Genomic DNA, 25,322 nt, shown 5'->3' with positions numbered 1-25,322 from the left:
GAGATTCCCTACAGTGTGGAACCAGGCCCTTCAGCCCAACAAGTCCACACTGACCCTCCGAAGAGTAACCCACCCAGACCTATTCCCCTCTGACTGACTAATGCACCTAACACCATGGGCAATTTAGCATGGCCAATTCACCTGACTTGCACATCTTTGGGTTTTCACTTGAACATTGAAGGTCAATCTGATAAAGTTTACAAAATTGAAAAAGGCATGGATAGAATGGATAGTTGGAGTCTTTTTCACAATGCCAAATATGAGGGGACATAGCTTTAAGTTAAAGGAGGGTAAGTTTTTTTACCGAGGGTGATAAACACATGAAATGCACTGTCACAGGAGATTGTGAGGGGGATGCAGTAGCAATGTTTAAGAGAAATCTTGACCGATATGAATAGGCAGGGAATAGATGAATATGGACCACATGTCGGGAAAAGGTTTTTAGTTTAGAAAGGACCATGTGTCAGTGCAGTCTTGGTGGGCTGAAGGGCCTATTCCTGTGCTGGACTGTTCTTGGTTCTTTAATCTGCAAGCCTTCTGTTCTATTCTGTGAACTTATTTGCTCTAGACACTTTGGTTGTGGCTCAGGTAGTTACTTGGAGATGATTACCTTTTGTGGTTCTTCATAGCTGCTCATATTCCCTCAGCAGAACCTCTTTCTTGGACATCTTTACTGTGATTTTGTTTGAACAGGAGAGTGGGGATTGTAATGTACATGCAAGATCAAAAAAGGCAGGAGATGCAGTGCTGATTCCTTTCAGGAATTAATGATAGCAATTTTGTCAGAAAAAAAAATCCAAAGAAATCAATTGCAGTTACCTGTTAATATCTGAAGGTGTCACTGTCTCAACCTCAAAATGGGCACTAGGTGAAAATGTTTATAAATAAAAACCGTGAATGGAAAGCAATATAATTTAAATATTACAGGTTTAAGACAATATTTTGATGCATTTCTAGTTTGTAATATGCTGTGGATTTAGGGAAAAAAGTCCAAATGTAATTACTTTTCATTCAATTTTGACATTTTGAAGAAAATACACTTTTAAATCCAGTTGTTTGAATGTTATAGAGTATAAAATCATCTCAATTCTAAGCAGATGGAGGTATAAAATAAGCAGTATATTAACTGGGAAGCATAAAACCCCAAAATAATGCAGTTTTTCAGTAGCTACTTCTAGCTGGCTTAACAAATAGAACAGGTTTATCTCAAAATCTCTCCAAAAGTCACATGGTTTATTTACTTTTGAGAGTGATGCAGACAGAAAAGGTTAAAATTTTAACAAAGTAAAGTTTACATTTCTGTTGGTGTGAATTTTTGTCCACCCATGGTAATAAGTTGTGCACTTGAATCTAACAGGCAAGGCTCAATGCGTAACTTGAAGTCACACATTGGGTTGTGGTTTCCTGACAGAAGCTAAGGAACCTATCAACACGGTTAAAACTCCTTTCAATTTTTATCAAGGAACATTTCTTCAGGAATTTTACTCATCAGCATTGTTCTAGGATGGTAGTTTGGTCCTTGAACTTTTGTTGAAGGACCCCTTTCCCAATGAATCAAGTCTAAATTATAATAGAAAGTAATTCTGTGAAAATGTTGCAAGTAGAAAGTTTTATTTAAGTTTTTTATGTACATATATCAGAAGTTGGTGCATCTGCTTCTCCATATACTTAGTATTATGTTTGACAATGACACTCTTAAATAATTCTCCACTGCCAGGCATACTCTGTAGTTTGCCATAGGAACAGGAGTATGCCATTCAGCTGCTCCAATCTGTTTCACCGTTCAGTGAGATCATGGCTATTGCTGTTGGAGTTTTGCAGAATAAAAAGAAAAACAGAAATTCACTCTGCTGGCAAATGGCTTCAAAATGATTTCTGTCGTCCTCCAACAAATAGTCATAGGAATATGTGGAGAGCTTAGAACACAGGGACATGGGAACAGAAGTAGACCATTCAGCCCCTCATGCCTGTTTTGCCATTGTGAGATTATGACTGACTTGTCGCCTCCATATACCTGCCTTTGAGCCAAATCCCTTAACTTTTTTTGTGAGGCAAAAGTATTATCTCTCTGATTGAAAATTAAGAATGGATCAACCAGAGTTCCAAACATCTGCACCTTCACTGCAGCTGTCGCACTGTGTATTGTGCACTCTGTTCTGCCACCCTGATGCACTTTGTATAGTATGATCTGCTTGTGGGGAATTTGGGACTGGTCTCTAACCAGCTGTGGAAGTATGATAATCATCAATAAAGTGTTCCTGTTCAGATTTGTCAACTCTCTTCCTGGTATATAATTCCTGGTTTAAAAGAAAGAATCAATATAACAAACACCGCTCCCTTTGCTGTCTGTGCAAAAAGCACTACAATTTTTTTACACTTATGCAGTGATTCAAGTAACTTGAATACTGCCTTAAGCATTAATTGTTTTAGTAGTGCCTGACCCAAAAAAACTTCTAAAATTCTCCTCAGTCAAACATGATGAGCTAGTAATTAACAGTCATAATGTACTGCAACCATCAGTTGTCGCATCAGGTGGGATTGCAAACTCATTGTTCCAAAGCCTTTTTGTTTGTGGTATTTCATCCTTTTCAAAGTTTTATGATTCTTCCAGGGTTATCATTATAACGTTATACATGTTGAACATATGGACGTGAAGGGGTTGATATGAGATGGACTGAAGTTCCGCCCTGCTATAGGAAGGATATTATTAAATGGTAAAGGGCACAGATCAAATTTACAACAATGTTACCGAGACTGGAGGGTTTGAGTTCTAAGGAGGGGTTGGATAGGCTTGAGCTATTTTCCCTGGAGTGTAGGAGGCCGAGAGGTGACCTTACAGAGGTAAATAAAATCATGAGGGGCAGAGGTAAGGTGATTAGCCAAGGCCTTTCCCCAGATAGGGGAGTCCAAAACTGGAGGGCATAGGTTTAAGGTGAGAAGGGAAATGTTTAAAAGGGACCTGAAGATCCTCTCACAGAGGATGATTCATATGTGGATTGAACTGCCAGAGGAAGTGGTAGAGGAGAGTACAATTACAATATTTAAAACACATTTGACAGGTACATGAATAAGAAAGTAGAGGGGTATTGGCCAAACACTGGTGAATGGGACTATTTCAGTTTAAGAAACCCGGCTGGGGGACAAACTGGACCAAAGTGTCTGTTTCAGTGCTGCATGACTCTATGACTGTCATCTATAATACAAAGCCTGGCTGAAGCATTGTGCAATCTGGGCAGTTGTAGCTGGAGGGAGGCATGTCTTCTGCTCCTCATCTTGTCCATCTGCACAATGTAATCGGAGTAGACTTAATAAGATGTAATAAACAATATCTTCTGACTAAAGATAAGAGCCTGTTTGTTCGGATTTTACAGTGATTCATGCTTCATTGCAACTTACTAACCACCATGTAGACTACTGCTACAGAAGGGTTGGTGACAGCAAAGGAAGAGCTCATTTATAACATGGTGACAGCAGTGATGGATGTTGTGCAAAGTGCACAACATTGATTCCGCAGTGAAAAGAACTGTGAAGAATCTGAAGGAAATGAGACAGAATATTCTGAAAAATAGAGTAATTCTAATTTCAAAGTATACACCTTTAAGAAGGGAACAGCTAATCCGTCAGCTTGAAGTATTTAAACAGACATCAGTCAGCAAAGGCTCATGAAAGCAGGAACAACTAGCAGCTGCACTCTGAGGCAAAAAGACAGTCAGACCTATGGGGGAGAAAAAGCACAGAAAAAGCCAAAGTGGTTCACTGTTTAGTCCCACTTGGACAATAAGGGAATAATAAGGTAAAAACAATGACTGCAGATGCTGGAAACCAGATTCTGGATTAGTGGTGCTGGAAGAGCACAGCAATTCAGGCAGCATCCGAGATTGCTGTGCTCTTCCAGCACCACTAATCCAGAATAAGGGAATAATCCTGAGTCAGGAATCAGCTGAGATGTATTCGGATTTTGGAGCTCCAACAGTGAGTTAGACGCTTCATGGGAGATGTTAGAAAATTTACCCGAATAATGCAAAGCCCAGGTTGGAAGTTTGAAAACTGAAAATGGGAGTACTTATCGGTAAACTGACTATTGCTGCTTTCGTAAATGGCGTCACGTGCAAAATTTATATTGAGCCATAACTTTATATTGAAGTGAAGAATATCAGCAGCTAGTTTAAACATCGTAAGTATATTGCAGAAGAAGTTTAAGACCAGTAAGGTGTTTCAGATCCAAGATAAATTTTATTACAAAGTCTTGATGTGGAAGGAGTGCAAACATGCCAATTTGTTGGATGGGGTGCAGTTGGGGAGAAAGTGTGAATTGATCCTGCAAGAAGGAAAAGAGCACAAACACCCTATAGCTCAAAAAGGCAAGAAACATCCTAATACACATCAAAAATGACCAGAATCCTCCATTTTAATTCTTAAAGCCAGGAAGGTTACACTAATGTTGTAGAAAAAGTACTTACCAGAATTTACAAGCTTGGAATGTTGAAAGCTTTATTTGAATCATGTTGGTACAGTGCAAAATTTTAAACCTCTAAACAACTTTTTAAAAATACAAGTGTCTTAAGAAAAAAGATTTCCAACCAGTGGTCAATCACAACTACAGCGCAGCTAGTAAATGGAATTGAAAGGTTTATGAAAAGATTTTACTACAGTTCAACTACAGAATTAACAAACGCTAGTAGATAAAGAAAAAACTGCAAAGACAGTAAAATCTTTACAGCAATTTACGATTAAACAGTATTCCAGGAGGCAAGCTTAGAGAACATCAAATTTAAAACAATATTGAAACTGTACATGTTTAAATACTTGCAGAGTAATAAACTTAATCAACATAGTAAGGAAGAATGGGAAAAGACATAATACTTAAGAACAGTGGTGATGCTTAGAGAACACGTGTTGGAACTCCTGGAGAAAACAGTGCGTAAAACATAGAATTGCTTGTGTATTGAATACCAAAACCAGAAGTGGAACAAGTTAAGGCACTGCTACATTCAGGATGTCCATAACTGGCGATGCTCTAAATCAACAAATAAAACTGTAAAATATACTGTTATTAAGGTTTTGACAATTACTTAAAGCAAATCTAATCTTGAAGGGAAAGTTTTAACAGAAAAATTCAATTTCCAGGTGAATCCAATCATTTTGTTAATGATTTCTACAGATTACTTTAAACTTGAGTGTTAAACTATGGAGCTTTGAATCAGAATTCATAATTGAGAAATTGGTTGACAGAATTTTTAAGTGATTTATTTTTTAATAGTTTTTTTTATTGCCCAAGGAAGATTTAACTTTTGGAGAAAACTTTCTAAATCGTTATGGAAACTGAGACGAGGAAATATTGCAGACAAATCCTGAGATGAGAAGAACTGATTACCAGAAAAGAATGACAGAACTTTCATAAGGTATAAACAATCTGAACAGACACATGACCAGCCAACACAACAAAGAAGGTCATAGAGATGTACAGCATGGAAACAGACCCTTCGGTCCAACCTGTCCAGGCCGACCAGATATCCCAACCCAATCTAGTCCCACCTGCCAGCACCGGGCCCATATCCCTCCAAACCCTTCCTATTCATATACCCATCCAAATGCCTCTTAACTGTTGCAATTGTACCAGCCTCAGCCACTTCCTCTGGCAACTCATTCTATACATGTACTACGGTCTGTGTGAAAAAGTTGCCCTGTAGGTCTCTCTTATATCTTTCCCCTCCCACCCTAAACCTATGCCCTCTAGTTTTGGACTCCCTGATCCCAGGGAAAAGACTTTGCTTATTTACCCTGCAAATATTACATACTAAGTTATTGTCAGTGCTGTCGGGGAAGAAACAAGCTTCACAGGCAAAATCAGTGTCCATCTATGACAAAACTGCATTATATCTACTATCAAACAGGTCACTTCCAAAGGATATATAGAAGTAAGAAGTGGTTCCATAACAGTGGAGGTACTAGTAGTTATAAACACAGTCATCTATTCAAATCACCCATCTTCATTCAAAGAAAGAATCCGCATTTGAAGAGGAACATCCACAGGGAGAGATACCTGAGGCTTTTGTGGGTGAAGTGGGAGATTTGTCACAGTTTTTCTAAATTTATTTATGTCAATAACCACCTTTTTTTTTACTGAAGCTGAATGCAGGGGCCTTATCTGACCATACATCATGGCTGCTGAATCACATATTATAGCAGACAGACCTGGACCTACAGGATGCGTGGAACATCTCCCAAGGTTAAAGAGATGCTGCAAGCAACATTACAAATAAACTGTCAGCTAGTAGGGAATGCAAATATAACCCAAAATCAGCAAATCTCAGGCTTGAGCAAGAAAGCATGTTTTGCTTCAATATTCTCAAAAAGATTGCAGAATTACATTAGTACAAAAATAAAAAAAGTTCTTTGTGTTATCGTGAATTCTTCACAGGATTAAGCAAAGTTGATACAGATAACCATATCAAATTCAGGACAAAATGACTCTGCATCCTTCCTTACCCAAGATAATTCCACATCCCTTATTGCATCAACTTGAAGTGATTTAAATGGGCATTATTTTCTGGATCACCAGAACAATTTGAATGGTGCTCAGACATTGTTACTGTTGACCTAATCCTAATGGGTCAAAAAAAATCAGTACCCACATCAGGTGTTAATCAGATGCCTAAAAGTAGAATTTCTACCAACCCTGATGTCAGAGGTGGTTCTGTTGGGTGGTGTTAGGTGACCAATCAAAACTACTTACTGTTTCTATGACTCCATCTGGTAGATATTGTTTCATCACATGCCATTTGAAATTGCGTCAAACCCAGGAATCTTCCAATGTATGTGATGTCCAGTGTATTGCAAGGTTCAGAAGGGATTACATGTGACAATAATGACATTGATATATAGGAATCTAATGGAAAACATGTCCAGAAGATTCATTACTTTCTGAAAATGTCTACAAACTGCAGGGCCTCCTCTCAATGAGGCATGTGATGTCTCCAAAAAATTCAAACTGCAAATAATTATGGATGCTGGAAATTAGGAACAAAAATTGCTGGGAAAATACAGCAGGTCTAGCAGCATCTGTGGAAAGAAAGCAGAATTCATGTTTTAGGTTGGATAGCCTAGCCCACTGCAAACTGTCCCCTCCAGCTATTATGGCTGTGGATATATCAACCACTGGCATGGTACGGAGCAGTGCTCTTCAGGAGCAACCAGATGAGAGGGAGAATCTGGTGTTTTATATCCAGGGCATTGTCCGCCCACAGACATGCTGTGCAGTTGTTAAGAAGAAGGCATTCTGATATTGCTACGTAACAAGAGGTTTTCCGATTGTATCCTTGCCTTGAAAGTTCTCATAGAGATGGACCGTAACCATTGGTCTCCCTATTAGATGGGAAAAAGATTTCAAGAATGCTTCCATGGATAGAGATTGCACCTCTGCTGTGTGAGGTTTACCTATGAGAACCCTGCATATGTGCAGGGAAGCTGAAAATGGCAAATTATACTGGATTCACTTGGTAATGCCCAAGTGTAGAGCTAGGGCTTGGGGTGGGGGGGGGGGGGGGTGATCAGTGTAATGAGGATCTTGAGGACCTTCTGGTTGACAGTGAAACTTGCGTTAGTTATATTTTTGAACAGAGTCACTGATCTTCACTATTACCCTCAGCAGACGATGAGAACTGACCTGATTTTGCTGTGGATCGAATTTTTAAAAATTAAGTATGTCCATCACTGACACAACTAGCAGGATTTTGCATGAATGGTATTGTCTTTTCTGATAATTACCATTGTTTGATCACAAATCTTTCAGACCCTTCCATATTTCAACAGGTAACCAGCTTGCTGAAGTTGTCTACAATCAAATAGAGAAGCAGAACATGTGGTATAGACAATTAAATCCTTTTTGAGAAAAATACTGACTTTTATACAGCTTTGTTAAATTATTGATCCATGCATTTCAAAGTGGCTCATTGCCATCAGTTCTACAGAGGAACTAGTCTCACTGCACAACCATCATCTCTTATTCAGACGAACCCAATGAGGAACATCAGAACAGTATCAAGATGAAGGTCAGCAATCCATGGGCCAAAAACCTCCTGATGTTCCAAATCTGAAACTAACATATTCTGGAAGAACTGTCAAACCAGAGATTTGTTTAAATTGGTGAAGACAGAAACTTGAAGGGTGGTGGTGATGGTGGTGAAAAAGATGGTGGTTAATATAATATAGTACTTGGTTAACCTATTACACAATAACGTAAAGGAGAAAAAGTTTAGAAGTGATTCTGAATAAAGTAATGGATATGAACGAATTAATCTATGTTAAGTGAAGCTCCACCTATTCTGAAATATAGCATGCAGTATTTTCAAAGCATTGTCACTGTTTCACCATAAGGCACAGGAGCAGAAATTAGGCCATTCAAACTATCATGTTTTCTCTACTTTTTCAATCATGTCTGATAGGTTTCTCAACTCCATTCTCCCGCTGTCTCTCTATAACCCTTGATCCCCTTGACAATCAAGGACATATAAATCATTGTCTTAAATATACTCAATGACCTGACCTCCACATCCTTCTGTGACAATGAATTCCGTTGATTTGTCATTTTCTCTGGCTGAAGACGTTTCTCCTCATCTCCATTCTAAAGGGTCTTCCCTTTACTCTAAGGCTGTGCCCTTGTGTCCTAGTCTCTCCTGCTAATGGAAACATCTTCCCAGCTTCCACTCTGTCCAGGCCGTTCAATATTCTGTAAATTTCAATTAAATTCCCCCTCATCCTTCTAAACTTGATCGCGTATAGACCCAGAGTCCTCAAATGTTCCTCATATGTTGTTAAGCCTTTCATTCCTGGAGTCATTCTCATGAACCTCCTCTGGGTCTGCTCCAGGGCCAGCACATCCTTCCTGGTATGAGGCCAAACATTGCTCACAATGTTCTAAATTTTGTCTGACCAGAGCATGGGAACCTTAAGTATACTTCTATGTGGTGTAACAAAAGTAACAGAATTTATCATGACCAAGAGTTATGTTAGCACTGCAATTACTTCAAACACAAGCTAGTCATTTATTGCTGAAAAAGTGGAAGAAATTTGTAGTTTGTTCATTTTGCTTCATCCTGGTGGAAACAATACGATGTTAAACAAAGCCAAAGAATCCACTTGGGTACATATGCTACTGTATAGGTTAAAACAATTGTTTTTTTTTAGAAAAAGCAATTTTTTTTTAGATTTAATGGACAGCCCATTATTGCAAGTGAAACTTTTGCAAGCAATTTTAAAGTTTTATCTATTACATTTTTAAAGCTTTTATAAGTTGTTAAATTGACAAAATGTAAGTACTAAAGCTGTGTTTCCTGTCTTTTTTTAGTTTCTATTACTTTAATTTGATATGCCAATAACCAATTTTACTTCTCAAAATATCGAATTACAGATAGTAATATCCAAATAACTCGCTAACGTTGTTGCTTAATTTTATTTTGATTCATTTCTAGGTTTTTAAAAATGTATATTTAGTGCTGAAATGGCCATTTTCTCTACAGGGCAAGGTCCTTCTAAAGTGTTGATTTAAATTGAATGCTGTTGTCCTTTATTAATTGCTGAGATTTGATGAGATGATCTTTTCTCATGTCAGTTATTTGCCTGGAATGAATAATAATAGTCATTGAGATGTGTGGCATAAATTGTGTCTTTGTATTTAACATTCCTTTTATGGTCTAAAAAAGCAATTGAATTGTGACTCACTTGCAGAGATTAAGTTTAACTGCCAACCTTTGTACTTTAACTCAAAACCAATGCACGTCTATTTTGTGAAACAGAAGCTGGGTTATGTTGTCCTTGCAGTGTTGTGATTTAGACAAAAAGCAAGCTTGTGCAAAGTTGACTTTTGACCACTTTCTACCTACTTTGCCATAATTATGGATTTCATATGATTGAGAGATGAAGAGGAATGGCCATTCGTCATTGCTGTAAGTAAACTCTTGGGCCATTTCCCTGATAACTTGAATATTGATTTATAATTGTCTGCTTGCTACACTTTGGAAAGAATAGTTTTGTAGTTTCTCTTGGCTGTTAATGTAGCAGATAGGTGCCTTCAGTGGCTTCTTTAACTTTCATGCATCCACTTTCAGAACTGCACCTTAAAAAGCACACCTGGATTTTGTCTACGAGCCTATCATTTGCAGCTTGATTATTGATAGTACAACTCCTGTTCCCTTTCTTGTGCCAAAAAGAAACAAAGACTAGTATAGACTAGTCTTTTGAATGTTCTAAAAATAGTCACAATTCTATAATGTGGAGAATCTTTCATTCAACACAAAAACGCTGTCACTGTGTCCCATGTGCCTGAACTGCTGATGAGATACCCAGGGAGCTGAGGTGGAGGTTAGTGCCCCAGCAAGTGAAGGGAGGACAGGATAGGCCTGAGCTGGGCCCGGAGAAGAGGCCTGCACTACAAGCCAACTTCTTACTTTCCCTGAGAGTGATGGGAATGCTGCAGCAACTTTGGGAAGCCACAACGGGAGTGGGAGAGTGCAGTATAATTACATTTTACATCCTGCAGCATCATCTTTAGACACACAGCTGCTTCCTGTCATTTGAAAGTGACATCCACTTTCATTCTGCTCTTTGCGTCACCTGGAAGTGTGTTTATAGGGTCCTCTGCCTGTCAGGAAAGATGGTAGAGCTTCAATAGAAGACACCATTGCTACAATGTAAAGTTGATATCAAGGATGAAAAGACAGTGAAAACACTAGTCTGAATTTAAAAGAAAAGAGCACAGAACTGTTAAGAGTGATCTCTTGATGTGATGTATAGAGAAAAGTGACACCAACGTTTTATAATGGGCTGAGTTACTTGTCATACACAGCAGGAGAAGCTGAAGTAATAAAGATAGCAAACTTGTTTGAGTGTTTGGGACAGTTTTCTAATATAGAATGTTCAGAATTGAAAAATAACCATGCCATGCTAGATCTAACAGCCAGTAATAAGCTAAAATGAGTTAACAAGGATCCTCTGAACAGTGACCATAATAGAATCAAATTTGATTCTAAGTTTGAAAGTAGCATTAAGGTTTTACATTCAAGCAAGGAAACTTTTGAAATGATGAAACTGATATTGATAGCAGCAAACTGGGCTGAACTGTTGATGGGGAACCATACAGACAGGTAGTGGGAGGTATTCAAATAAGTACATTAGTAATTTAGCACAGTGCATTCCCTTAAAAGGCAGAAGTTCCATTTATGCAACTCAGCAACCACGGTTCATAAATTAGATAAGAGATAGTATCAAGCTTTAAAGAAAGGCTGACTCAAATGTGAAGAAAAGTTGGATCCCAGTCAAATTAGGAGAGCTATAAAAAGTAAAATAGATAGAATGGGAATAGTAAGTAGTTCAAAGGTAAAATATTAAACAAAACCTGGAAAGTTGAGCCTAGCAGGATATGTTTTGTTTTCTATAAAGTTATTGTGAAGTCACAAAGTGGGATGTGGACCCATTAGATTTAGACTTGAACAAATATGCTGTGGTTGAAAATGAAGCAATGGCAGTCTTTTAAATTACTAAATACTCTCTAACTAAACTAGTTAAATGTTTTTGAGTATAATTTGATCCAGGTGAATAAAGAAGTCTCCGGACATGATTTATATGGACTTCCAGAAATGATTTTGTAAGGTTTCTGCAGAATACATTGGAGGCAGCCTTGTGACATAGGTTGAAAATTGTTTGGGAATTACAAGCCAAAGTAGGGATAAGAAAATCTGATTGGCTTAGCAGAACCTGTGAAGTGGTGTCCTCCCAGGGATCTGTACTTGGGGTTTCTGCTCTTCATCATACAGATCAAAGTCTTGGATAAAGGATTGTACATGTGAGATGACATCACAGCACTCAGGAAAGGTTGATCCTCAGGAAAACATCATGTTACTGTTTCATCATTACTTTGGTCAGTGTCAAGGAGGGAGGAAAGGAAAAAGTGTACAGGTCATTCAGTCTTGAGTGGTTAATCAGTTGCTGGCCATCTCTGAAAACTAACCTGCAATTGTTGAAATTTAAATTGCTCTTAACATCTGAGTCGTCGCATTAAGATATTATCATTGACCACACTCTTTGGAGTTGTTTATTCAAATATCCACAAATCTGCTGCTGTTAAATCTTATGTTGGCTTGTTCACAGCCACCTGAATTTGGGTTTTGCACCTGACCAATTTAATGCTCCCCTTGACTCTCTGTCTCTCATAATGGAAGTAGAGAAAGTGAGGACTGCAGATGCTGGAGATTAGAGTCAAAACATGTGGCGCTGGAAAAGCACAGCAGGTCAGGCAGCATCTGAGGTGCAGGAAAGTCAACATTTTGGGCATAAGCCCTTCATCAGGAATGTGGGGCATGGGGAGTGTGGGAAGGAGTCTGAGAGATAAATAGGAGGGTGGGGTAGAGCTGGGGGGTATGATAGCTGGGAAGGTGACAGGTGAATGCAGGTGGGGAGGCTGGTGGGGAGGATGGAGTGGATAGGTGGGAAGGAAGAAGGACAGGTCAAGAGGGCAGTGTCAAGTCAGAGGGTTGGATCTGGGATGAGGTGGGCAGAGAGGAGATTTGGAAACTATCACCAGAGATCTATTTCCCTTCCCACCCCTATTTGCATTCCCCTGAAACCATTCCCTCCATGACTCCTCATTAAATCCACATCCCCCCACCAATCCAACCTGCACAAGCAGCACCTTACCTTGCTGCTGTAAGAAGTGTAAAACCTGTGCCCACACCTCCCCCCTCACCTCTGTACAAGGCCCCAAAGGATCTTTTCACATTAAGCAGAAATTTTCCTGCATATCGACCCACCTCATCTACTGTGTCTGTTACTCTTGATGTGGTCTACTCTACATTGGGAGACAAGACGTCAAATCGCGGAACATTTCAGGGAACATCTTTGGGGCACATGCACCCAACAACGCTACCACCCTGTTGCCAACCACTTCAACTCCCACTCCCACTCCGCCAAGGACATGCAGTTCCTGGGCCGCCTCCACCGCCAAATCCAAACCACGTGACAACTGGAGGAAAAACGCCTCATCTTCCGCCTTAGGAGCCTCCAACCACATGGCATCAACATTGACTTCACTAGTTTCCAAAGCTCCCCTTCCCCCACCTCAGCCCAGATCCAACCCTCTAACTCGGCACTGCCCTCTTGACCTATCCTACCTGTCCATCTTCCTTCCTACCTACCTGCTTTACCCTCCCCACTGACCTATCACAATCACCTCCCCATCTGCATACACCTATTACCTTCCCAGCTACTTTCCCCCAGGCCCACCCAACCTTCCCATTTATCTCTCAGCCTCCTCCTCACCACCCCACCCCCACCATAATTCCTTATGAAGTGCTTATGGCCAAAACATAGACTCTCCTGCTCCTCGGATGCTGCCTGACATGCTATGCTTTTCCAGCGCCACTCTTTTCGACTCATAATGGAAGTGGGTTGAGCATTAATATTCCTCTTCCAATGGTGTCTCTATCTGATCCTCCCAAAACCTTCCTGAAAGGATACATGAGGGCCACACAGGAGGGCCTAAATGACGAAAGTCGCTGCTATTGAAGTAGGGTGAAAGAAAGTAACTAGGTAGCCAGAACCAGAGGATTTAAGGGCGCAGATGTAGGAATTTGAAGTCACGTGTAAAGATTTAAAACTTAATGGCCCAGATCTTCATCTGGTCATACAGTTGTTACTCCAGTAAATGGGAGTTGAGCATGGGAATCCCATGAGGTCCCTACTGTAGAAGACAGTGTTTGAAGATTCCACTAAGTAACTCCTGCGTCTTTAAATGTGTGAATACGGAAACTGCTTGCTGTAAGAGGGAACAAGGTCTTGCTTGCTTGCTTGCTTACTTACAATATGTCTATGGCAATCCCCAGAATGTATTCTCAGTTTCTTCTGGATCTGTTCAAATCTTTACCCTGAAACAAGAAAAAACATTTCCAAATCAATACGCTACTGCAACAGGAGACCAAGACTTCACATCATTTTCAGCGAAAATTCAATAATACAAATACATTTTGGCTACTTTTTTGATGTGATGTTGGTGGAAGACATCTCTGACTGAACAACTCTGAGAGAGTGAGATGATGGGAGAGGGTGGATTTCAAACCTACAAACATTAAAAGTTGACCTTGTGGTTTTCAGTTAAAAACTTTAGAACTTGATTTTTCACATGTAAATGATAGATCTGGCTTACTACCTTCTACTGTGTTCCCTGCTTCAGAAAGAAAAGCAGCAAAATCTGATTGCATTCATAGTGATACACACACAAGTTCTGAAATGCATCTCACTGTGACAGAGTTACCTGAAAGTATCTACTCCCAGTCCACTCTGACCAAGTTACTTCTGATCTTATTAAAGTCAGTTTTCCTCCGGTGTGGCACTTGTACCCAGAGCTTCTGACTCTGAGACAGGGATGCTACCATTGTGCTAGGAGACCTCTGCTTGGTGGAAGTTGATAGAGCCAAATGACTCAAGTGACAATGGTGTTGGGAAACGATGATAGAAATACAATGAATTGAGGTCAAAAGGTGAGTCCAAAGAAAGCACAAATGAGAAACCAAACCATGACCAATAGCTGCTGTTCAAAGAAATGGGCCAGAGATTTCTGGAGTCTATATTAATACCAGATGGTGTTTCTTGAGCTGAACCTGAACATCATTGCAGCCGTGTAGGATCTGAGATCAGAATGAGCCTGATGTGGAGAGTTATGTTTACAGGTGACCAGAATCTCCTGATTGCAATTGAAGACTGAAAAGGAGGTGTTCCTAAAGGTTGAAAGCTAAATTCTAGAGTAAGAGCCAGTGTTCTAGCAGTAAATGGAAGCATGTTGATGCTGTGCCACAGCACATTGAGACATTTACCTACCCAAATTTAGATGTTTACTGGTAAGGGCATTAATCCATTCTTTATTGCAATGAAAATTACATGCATGAAAACGCTGAGTAAAAATATTGCAAAGTTAGCTCATGGTTTAGTTTGAGAGAGAACTTTACTTTCAGTTTCTAACCAATTCGATTATCAAATAAACAGAGCAATCAATTGCTTTTTGAATTCCTGAGTGTTACCCATTGCACATCTCAGCAATTTTAACACAATAGAATAAATGTGAATTGAAAATGAAATTAAAACTGAAAAGAAATGTTAGTTATTGAACTTGCAAATTGGTTTGTATTATGTGTTTGGGTTAATAATGTAATAAATTATTAATAATGTAATAATTTATTCATCTGACCAGGAAGAGTAAACAAGATTGCAATCAGTCAGGCTAAAAGGTTGCATGATAAATCATTTGGTATCCTCAGGTAAATTGGTAAAGTCTACCTGTCTGAAAGTACATCATGCAGGGTCGAGAGTGAAGTGCTGGAAAAGCACAGCAGGTCAGGCAGCATCAAAGAAGCAGGAAAATTGACGTTTCAGGCAAAAGCCCTTCCTCAGATGCTTTTCCAGCACCTTATTCTCGACTCTAAATCTCAGCATCTGCAGTCCACACTTTGACCTGGAAGTACATGCATCCTGATGAATGTGCGTATTTCCTTAGGCCCAAATATACCTATGTAGACCACTTGTTTTCTTGAATTAAATTAAAATGGTAAAAGGAAATTTGATAATACTTGGAAAGTAAAATTTTAGAAATGTGTTTTCAACATGTTTTGGGGATGAGCTGGGCATGTTTGCTTTCTCTTCTAATTGCATGGAGTATCACTGACAAACTTTCACAAAAATGTGCTCAAAAAATAAGGAAGATAATTGTAGCAAACCTATTGCTGCTGGTTTGCCAACATTATGTACTTGTTGGCCAGATTGCTATCTTAAATGGTTCACCCAGCACACACCCATTTTTACCTGCTTTTTTTTCACTCTTACTCTGGTCACCTGCTAGCTCTCAAACATGCAACTATTCGAAAGTTTTTACGTATTTATTGCAGAATGCTTGTGTGAAGTCACTGGCCTTATTTTGGCACAACTAAGATAAATCTGGTAATGAAATACAGCTACTGACATCATACTTTTTCTGAGCATTTTCCTGAAAAAATTCATTGCCTCTGATAAGTTGATTGCTGAAAAGCGTTTGTGCATTTATATAGAATCATCTGTAGTTGGCACTCCCAGAACGCTGTGCAATAAGCCTGATGATGTCTCGTGATACATCTCTACATTTTTGAAAAATATGTTGGCTGACAATTTGCTTATGCCCATATCAAATTGATCTGGATTCCTAATATGTCATTTTATCTTAATTACACGATGTCCTTCCCTTTATTATGTCAGAATTGGGAGGAAATTTAGTTAAGACTATTTAGAAGTCATCACAACAGTTCATTTTACTTGACCACTTATTTATTTTCTATTTTTACTCCAGAGGATTGAATAAGACTCATCCCACTGGGAAATCAAGGTTAACTCCATTTTCTCCCTCTCATACTTATCAACTTTATGCCAAATCTTGTGTAAGGTCAACCATGAAATTGCATTTGATGTATTCAAGGAATTTCTAACTACTTAAATATTGTGGTGTATTAGTTCAGAACTCTGTCCAGTTACTTCACAACTATAAATAGGAAGATCATTTTGGCGGTATTACTTCAGCTTGTATCTTAATAGGCATAAATTGACATAATGAATATCTTGGTAATTTTCAACTCTTTTGAATGGGTGAAGATTTGAACCATATGAAGTGTACATTGTTTTGTTTCTGTTTATTTAAATATTTATTGATGGCAGTAAATTTTACAAATATGATCAATTTTAAACTGGTGATTAAGTTCTTGAGAATTTTCTCTTGATGTAAGCCATGATAATTAACTTCCTTCAGATCGTCCTGAGAAAGCTTGTAACTTGGAGCCAAGATGAGCAGAACTATTTGTATTTAATTAGAAAAGTGTATATAGAGCAGTGTCAGCTTATTGACAGGAATATTCTTGAAAGGGATATGTAGGTGTTGTTTGGAAGCAAACTTATTATTTGTTAGCTCATGTTTGAATGAAGCAGGATTGCCTGCCTTTTACAGTACATCTCTGTTTGTCTGCACTAGCCCCCCCTGTTGCAACCGTCATTTGTTGCCACGGTAACAGTTGGAAGGCATTATGTAGGCAGAAAACTACTTTTCCTTTTTCATCATGGAGGCAGGCATTGTTAAGAATTCAATGTATGCCCACAGCTGTGAATGGATCTGAAAGAAAGCAGCAGGACAAGGATTGGTTAGACTATTGTATTATTTGGAGGCCCTAAGAGAGGAAAGCCAGGCAAACGCTGGCGCTGACCCATTACCTGCAAAATGTTTTAATAGAGAATCTACAGCTTGATTAATCAACTGCTTGCTACCGACTTCCAGATTTTTCCATTTCTGTGATGGGGGTTATTCTGATCTGAAAGGGCCTCAGGATGTATACTAGCAGATGGCTGGCTGGACTTAACTGGTGAGTTGCTGGTATCACACTTAAACCTGTAGCAAATCTTCTTCCTCAGTGGTGGGTGTGAGTCTGCAGTCTGTGGTTTAGTTCTAAAATGGTGTCTTCACGAATGCCATTTTATTTGCGTTTCCTCCAACATTTTAATGTGCAATGGTCTATGAATGTCTGCAGAGCTATCAATTTGTAAAGCAGGTTTTGTCTCTTATTTTGTCGTCTGATATATTGCTAGTTAGGGATTGCTTCAGAGGTTTTTCTTTTCTCTGCTGGAGGCAAGTACTGGTTCAACATATATCTTTGATCACTTTGATATCTTGTGAAGAGATTTTTATTACACACAAAGCCTTATACCTGCAAAGCAAAATCATTTCAAACGTTGAAAAATGAAAACAATACGCCTCACAAGAACTGCTGCGTATAATGCAGTATAATCATATAATTAAGCATAAGAATTGCCTTGGTTTTTTGGGTATTCTGTGGTGAATTTATTCTGATACTCTATACATACTCCAGCATGGAGTTACCATAACAACAGTGGCAGCAACCTCAATAGCCTTTGACACATTGCTTTACATTTGATGTACTGCTAGCATTGTGTCTGACCTTTGACAACCTCAAGTTATCATATGTGAAATGAGCTTACTCAGCTTAAGTAATGCATACTTCCACTGGAGCCAACAGCTGCAAATGTAGATGATTTAAAAAATTAATTCATTCTTGCTTCATTTTATTTATTGTGACCTTGATCTTCCAGAAGACTTCAAAAGGAACAGTTTGTACCTAGTGCTGTGTTTTAGAGCTTATGAAGATGATTAAGCATGTAGAGGAAATCCTGGCTATTGAGTAGGGCTCGCTTTGCTGCATTAATTTCTTTGGGTTAGTTTCAGGTACCGATAAATAAATGGCTTTGAATGATGAAAATGTACAAAATCCTCCCAAGCATTATCTTCAGTCAGTGGAGACTTTAAAAAAATTCTTCTGACAGGAGAATTACAAAACTTTTAAGCTTCAGTATCCAATAATCCAGTTTCAATGCCTTTTTTAAAAAAAATGAAAGTCAAATATTTGCTCCACTTATATATTAGCAATATTTGACTAACTTGTATGCTGTCTTTTGGTGCAAAATTATTTTAATTGTAAATTGAATTATAATTCAGATTTGAAATAAACTAGCCAGTAGTCTATTGATGAAATAAATAATTTGAAGGGTTAAAGTAAATTACAACTGTGGTTCACAATTGAATCACCTTCTACACGCAGCAAAACCAAATTGGACAGTATGATGTGTTTATCACAATGTTTCTCATCAGTGGTACTGCAGAATATCAAGAACATCTTTGATGAATGGACAGGAATATGCAGTCAAAATAACAGCAAGGATAATATTGCTCACCATTATTTGTGTGTAATGACATAGCAAATTTAGGCTGAGCGCTCGTTCCCAGATTGTTGATGCACTGGACTTGTGCTGCCCTTCTGTTGGCTTTGCCAAGGATGCATCTTGCTCTCGGCTTTTTCTTTATGCTTAGAAACCTGCCATATTTGCCCATTATACTTGCTGCAAAATTAAGTCACACTGCTACAAGTGACAACATAATGAGTGTTAATTGCTTTCAATGTATCTTTCTGGAAGAGAAAATATCGGAGGCATAAAGTTGGATTCCTTTAGGTTTTCTAATTTTCAGGGAGACTTAATGAAAGGTCAGGTTGTACATTTAAATCATTCATACTGCCCTTTTTTCCTCTTGATCTTTCTTCCTTCTCATTCCCTTTCTTTCCTGATTTGTTTATTTAGATATTTTTATTCGAAATTTAACATTTTTACAAGTTTACAAAAATAAACAAAACTCTCAAGTACAAACATTGATATACAATTAAATCTTAAATAAATAATAACCAAAATTTAACAAAAGAAAAATACAGAGGGAAAAAAACAAAACTGAAAATGTGTTGCTGGAAAAGCGCAGCAGGTCAGGCAGCATCCAAGGAACAGGAGAATCGACGTTTCGGGCATAAGCCCTTCTTCCTGAAGAAGGGCTTATGCCCGAAACGTCGATTCTCCTGTTCCTTGGATGCTGCCTGACCTGCTGCACTTTTCCAGCAATACATTTTCAGCTCTGATCTCCAGCATCTGCAGCCCTCACTTTCTCTCAAAAAAAACAAAACTCAACTAACTACTAATCTAACCTACAACTAACCAGAGTGTATAATTAAGTCTCTTACATTATTCAAATAAGAGAAAGAAAAAAAAACTAACGGATGACACAGAAATTGGGTAGTGAGATACATGCTCGGAATGTGTTAACATCAAATGTAACAAAACCCGTATTCGTACGGGATTCCTCTCCCAAGGGGCCCCAGGCCAGCCAAGTTCGTAATCTCAATTAAATAAAAGGCCTTGTTAGGATAGCTGAAATATCTGTATTCATATAACTCAAAAAGGGCTGCCATATTTTATGAAATAATTCGGTCTTTTGGTGCACCATATTTGTAAGGAAGTCAAGAGGAATATATTCCATAATTAATCTGTGCCAATTTGAAAGTCCAGGGGGGCCCTCAGCCACCCAGTTTACCAAAATATTTTTCCTTGCAAAAAAGAGAGAATAGAAAATAATCTCTTCCTGTGCATATCCAGGGAGGGTAAGTTCGAAAAGCCCAAAAGGAAAGATACAGGGTCCACTTTAATTTCCGTTCCTAAAATCTCTGTCAGGGTACTTGCTACTTTAGTCCAGTGCCTATGGATCTGTCATAAGATCCGTAGATAATGTACAAGAGTGCCCACCTCTATTTTACATTTGGGACACATTGGAAATGCTCCTGCCTTAAATTTTACCAATCGATCCGGTGCTATATGGGCCCTATGAAGTATCTTCAGCTGGATAGCCTGAGTTCTGTTACAGATGGTGATTCTTCTGGTGTTTTCTCAAATGTCATTCTACGTTTCTGTAGAGATTTCTAGTTCCAAATCCTGATTCCATGTTTTAAGCAGATTGTCCATATCTCCTGATATTTCATCATGTTGTAAATGATAAATAGTACTGATGGAGGATACCCCCATTGGTTGTAGTACTCTACATTCTCTATCTGATTTATAAAGACTATCTAATAACGTAGTCATCTTCTGTATATAATCTCGAATTTGGAAGTATCGAAAGAGGTCTCCATTAGGTAATCCGAATTTCTGACGCAGCTGTTCAAAAGACATCAGGACCCCATCTTTAAATAGGTCCCCTAGACATGAGATACCCCTGGATCTCCAGGGTTTAAAAGTGGCATCTGTAAACCCCGGTTGCAATCCCCATGCTCCCATTATCGGCGCATAATGGGATGTTTTATGTGAGTTGCCCTCATTTTGCTGCATTATATTCCAAGCTTTAATTGTGTTTAGTATTATAGGGTCTTTACAGTGATCCATAATGATTTTCCTCTTGTCTGAAAATAAAAGGTTAATAAATGGGCATTTTACTTGAGAAGCCTCGATGTCCAGCCAGATTGATTGCGAGTCAGACAAGACCCAATCAGCTATGTAACTTAATAGGGCACTTAATTGATATTTCCTAAAATCTGGGAAATCCAATCCTTCCCTTACCTGTGGAAGCTGTAGCTTCTTCAGCTTAATGAGGGGCCGTCTATGATTCCAGATAAAGGAACCCAACCAGCCATATAATTTACGTAGTGCCAGCCTCGGCAGCATCACCGGAAGCATTCTCATTGGGTATAGGAGACAGGGCAGGACATTAATTTTAATTAGTGCTATTCTGCCTAACCAGGAAATTGGAAAATCTCCCCATCGCTGGAGGTCCTGCCTTATCCTTTCCAGTAAATGCACAAAGTTAGCCTTGTATAACTGACCAAATATGGAAATGTGTTGCTGGAGAAGCGCAGCAGGTCAGGCAGCTGACCAAATACTGAGGTAATAAAAATGCCTAAATATAAGAAACCCTCCAGGGACCACCGAAAGAGAAAGTGGGATCCGTCCAGTAAGTGGGGTATCATAGCAAGGCCACCCATTGGCATAGCCTCCGATTTTGAGAAATTTAATTTTATAGCCTGAGAATGCGCTAAATGTATTAATAACTTGGATTAAGCGAGGTACGGACATCAGAGGATTACTGAGGAATAGAAGAACATCATCTGCATAAAGGGTAATTTTATGTTTACCTGTACCAATCCTCGCGGCCGTTATATTAGGATCAGCTCGTATAGCTTCTGCTAGTGGTTCAATTATTAGTGTAAATAACAATGGCGAGAGTATAGGGTTTTTACGGTGATCTGTAATGATTTTCCTCTTGTCTGAGAATAAAAGGTTAATAAGTGGGTATTTTACTTGAGAAGCCTCGATGTCCAACCAGATTGATTGTGGATCAGACAAGACCCAATCAGCTATATAACTTAATAGGGAACTTAATTGATATTTCCTAAAATCTGGGAAGTCCAATCCACCCCTTGCCTGTGGAAGCTGTAGCTTCTTCAGCTTAATGAGGGGTCGCCTATGGTTCCAGATAAAGGAACTCAGCCAGCCGTATAATTTACATAAAGCCGTCCTCGGCAGCATCACTGGAAGCATTCTCATAGGATATAGGAGGCGGGGCAGGATATTCATTTTGATTAATGCTATTCTACCCAGCCAGGAAATTGGCAGGTCTCCCCATTGCTGGAGGTCCTGCCTTATCCTTTCCAGTAAATGCACAAAATTAGCCTTATACTGGAGTAATAAAAATGCCTAAACATAAGAAACCCTCCAGGGACCAGTGAAAGGGAAGAAGGGAACCGTCCGCTAAGCGGGGTATCACAGCAAGGCCACCCATTGGCATTGCCTCCGATTTTGAAAAATTAATTTTATAGCCTGAGAATGCACTAAATGTATTAATAACTTGGATTAAGCGAGGTATGGACATCAAAGGGTTACTGAGGAATAGAAGAACATCATCTGCATAAAGGGTAATTTTATGTTTACCTGTACCAATCCTTGGGGCCACTATGTTAGGATCAGCTCGTATAGCTTCTGCTAGTGGTTCAATTATTAGCGTGAATAACAATGGCGAGGGGGGACATCCCTGACGGCAGCCCCTACCCACACTGAAGCTATCCGAGCCTAATCCATTGGTAACCACAACTGCTTTGGGATCACTATACAATGTTGAGATCCATTTGGTAAACACCTGTCCAACACCAAACCTCTCCAATGTGTAAAACAAATATGACCATTCGACCCTATCAAATGCCTTTTCCGCGTCTAATGAAACCACTACTCCTGGTATCTTTCCCTGATGACAAGCTTGAATCATATTCAGAGCCCTTCTTACATTATTGGATGATCTACGGCCCTTAATAAACCCCGTCTGATCCTCCTTTATAATATGTGGCAGTATCCTTTCTAGTCTCAGTGCTAACGTTTTAGAGAGGATTTTAAAATCTACATTTAGCAAGGATATTGGTCTGTATGATGTGCAATCTTCTGGGTCCTTTCCTTTTTTGAGGATAAGAGAGATATTTGCCTCTTTCAGCGAAGGTGGGAGACAGCCCTGACTATATGCATAGTTATACGTGTCCATAAGTGGACCAACCAGTATTTCTGTAAATTCTTTATAGAATTCAGCTTGAAAACCATCTGGGCCCGGCGCGTTACCATTTTGAAGGTGCCTAATTGCATCAACTATTTCTTGGGGTGTAAGAGGAGCATTTAGGACCGATACTTGTTCCGGAGTTAGGTCTGGAAAAGTCAAATTTTTAAAAAATGACTGCATCTTCTTCGTCCTATCTTCACAATCCTGTGATTTATATAACTCAGAATAGAATTCTCTAAAGGTCGCATTAATCTTTTTGTGATCATGAGTCAAAATACCCGTACTTTCCTTGATAGACATAATAGTCTGAGGGGCCTTTTTTTTCTTTGCAAGAAATGCTAAGTATCTACCCGGTTTGTCGCCATATTCATATAATCTTTGCTTTGCAAATAATATTTCCCTCTTAGCCGTTTGAGTAAGTGTAGTATTTAGGGCTGTCCTAAGAGCTGTAATCCTTTGCAATTTAATAATAGAGGGTCTATCAGTGTATGCTGTTTCAGCCGCTTTTAAGCGGGTTTCAAGCAAACGCTGTTGTTCTCCTTTTAATTTCTTCTGGGTCGCTGAGTAGGAGATGATCAAGCCTCGCGTGTCAGCTTTGATGGTCTCCCACATCATTGACGTGTTGCTAGCTGTACCTGAATTAATTTCTAAAAAAGTTTTAAATTCTTGCGAGAAGTACTTTACAAATTTACTATCTTTCATTTGGAAGGGGTCCATACGCCAATGCCGAGGGGATGTCCCACTGTTCTTCGCCTTAGTTTCCATATATACAGCAGGGTGGTCAGAAATTGCTATATTACCTATTTTACAGGATGATGTGGAATTTAAAAAAATTGAGGGGGCAAAAAACATATCAATTCTGGTTTGACATTTATGTGGATTAGAGTAGAAAGAAAAATCTCTACCCTGTGGATGAAGACATCTCCATACATCTACTAATCCTAATTCTTTGTTCAGATCCATCAATTGTCTAGATCTGGGAGATACTCCTGCAGTACTCTTGGGAATCCTGTCTATTTCCGGATCCATAATACAATTAAAGTCTCCCCCTATAATTATAATGACGGGCACAAAAGCCATCAATTTTGAAAAGGCTTCCGTTATAAATTTAAAGGGGTGTGCCGGGGGGCAGTACAAATTTAAAATCCCAAATTCCTCTCCGTTTATAAGGGCTTTAATCAGAATATATCGTCCAGATTCATCTTTTATCTGATTTCAGATTTTGAAAGGGAAATTCTTCCGAATAAGAATAACAACTCCTCTACTTTTTGAGCTAAAAGAAGAAAGAAAGGCTGATCAACTCCACCCTGTCGTAATTTCAAGTGTTCTTTATCCTACAGGTGTGTCTCCTGTAGGAGAGCTATATCAACTCTTTCTTTCTTGAGATTTGATAATATTTTCTTCCTTTTGACTGGCGAATTACTCCCCTTGACATTCCAGGTGCACCACTTAACTGACTGATCAACCATAATCGTCCGGGCAAATCCGAGACCCCTCGGGAGGGGAAACCCTATCCAGAATATCCCGAGCATAGAGCATATAAAATTCACAAAAATAAAGGCTCTCTAATACACTCACAACAGTATAATAAAAAACTATTTCTAAATAATAAAAAAAACGTATTTAAATGGAGATTTTCCCCCTTGTTTCCAGAGGGTGTCACTTCCTTTGCAAAGGTCCATCGTATCCTCTTCCAACCAGTGCCCCAGCCCTTGACCCAGGCGCACCTCAATAGGATGAGGAGAATTCAAATATACTACAAAGCTAGAGTTAATAGTGAGCACCCTATCCCCACCCACACCAACAGCTGGATATATTTGGTAATGTTAATACCATGTATAAACATAACTATAAAATTACAACCTCAACAAATAATAATTAAATATATTAATACAAAATAACAAGGGAAAACAACCCTGCTCCTAGAGACAGAGGTAAAATAGAATAAGGTAACCACCTCCCCCCACCAACATTAACTAGACCCCCCGGCTTATTTATATATAAAAATTAAAAATAACCTTAAAAATAATAAGGGGGGAGAAAATCGTTAAGTAGAGAACAAATAAATAAATCACTCTCCCCACCCCCCAAGATAATATTAAACAGTAAGGTTAAAAAAAAGATAAAGGGGGGGATATAAACCGGAGTTGGGGGAAGGCAAACCAACATCCATTATCTCTTACAATTTGTCTAAGAGAGTCTAAAAATTCCTTAGCCTTTTCCGGCGATCCGAAGTTATACACTGATCCTTCATGGTTAAAGCATAGCGTCGCTGGGTAACATAAGGAGTACTGAATATTTAAGTCCCTTAAACACTTCTTCGCCTCATCGAATGCCTTCCTCTTTC

General features: G+C 39.0%; 1 protein-coding gene across 3 annotated transcripts in view; it reads left to right on the top strand.

The window, feature by feature from the left end:
• Nucleotides 1–25,322, top strand: part of LOC122558995 (FYVE, RhoGEF and PH domain-containing protein 3-like) — a 222,232-nt gene that overhangs the window by 26,923 nt on the left and 169,987 nt on the right. The window contains exon 1 of one of the 3 annotated variants that reach the window (XM_043708043.1): nucleotides 9,911–9,944. The exons of the other annotated variants lie outside the window; for them this stretch is intronic. Within the exon in view, the coding sequence (XP_043563978.1) occupies nucleotides 9,926–9,944 (19 nt within the window). The 5' untranslated portion in view covers nucleotides 9,911–9,925. Of the gene's footprint in view, nucleotides 1–9,910; nucleotides 9,945–25,322 lie in introns of those variants that run through there. 3 annotated transcript variants of the gene reach the window in all.

The sequence above is a fragment of the Chiloscyllium plagiosum genome, chromosome 18 (assembly GCF_004010195.1).
Source record: "Chiloscyllium plagiosum isolate BGI_BamShark_2017 chromosome 18, ASM401019v2, whole genome shotgun sequence".
Classification (NCBI taxonomy): Eukaryota; Metazoa; Chordata; class Chondrichthyes; order Orectolobiformes; family Hemiscylliidae; genus Chiloscyllium; species Chiloscyllium plagiosum.
The sequence above is the reverse complement of the archived record's forward strand: the minus strand, read 5'-3'. Positions and strand labels throughout refer to the sequence as shown.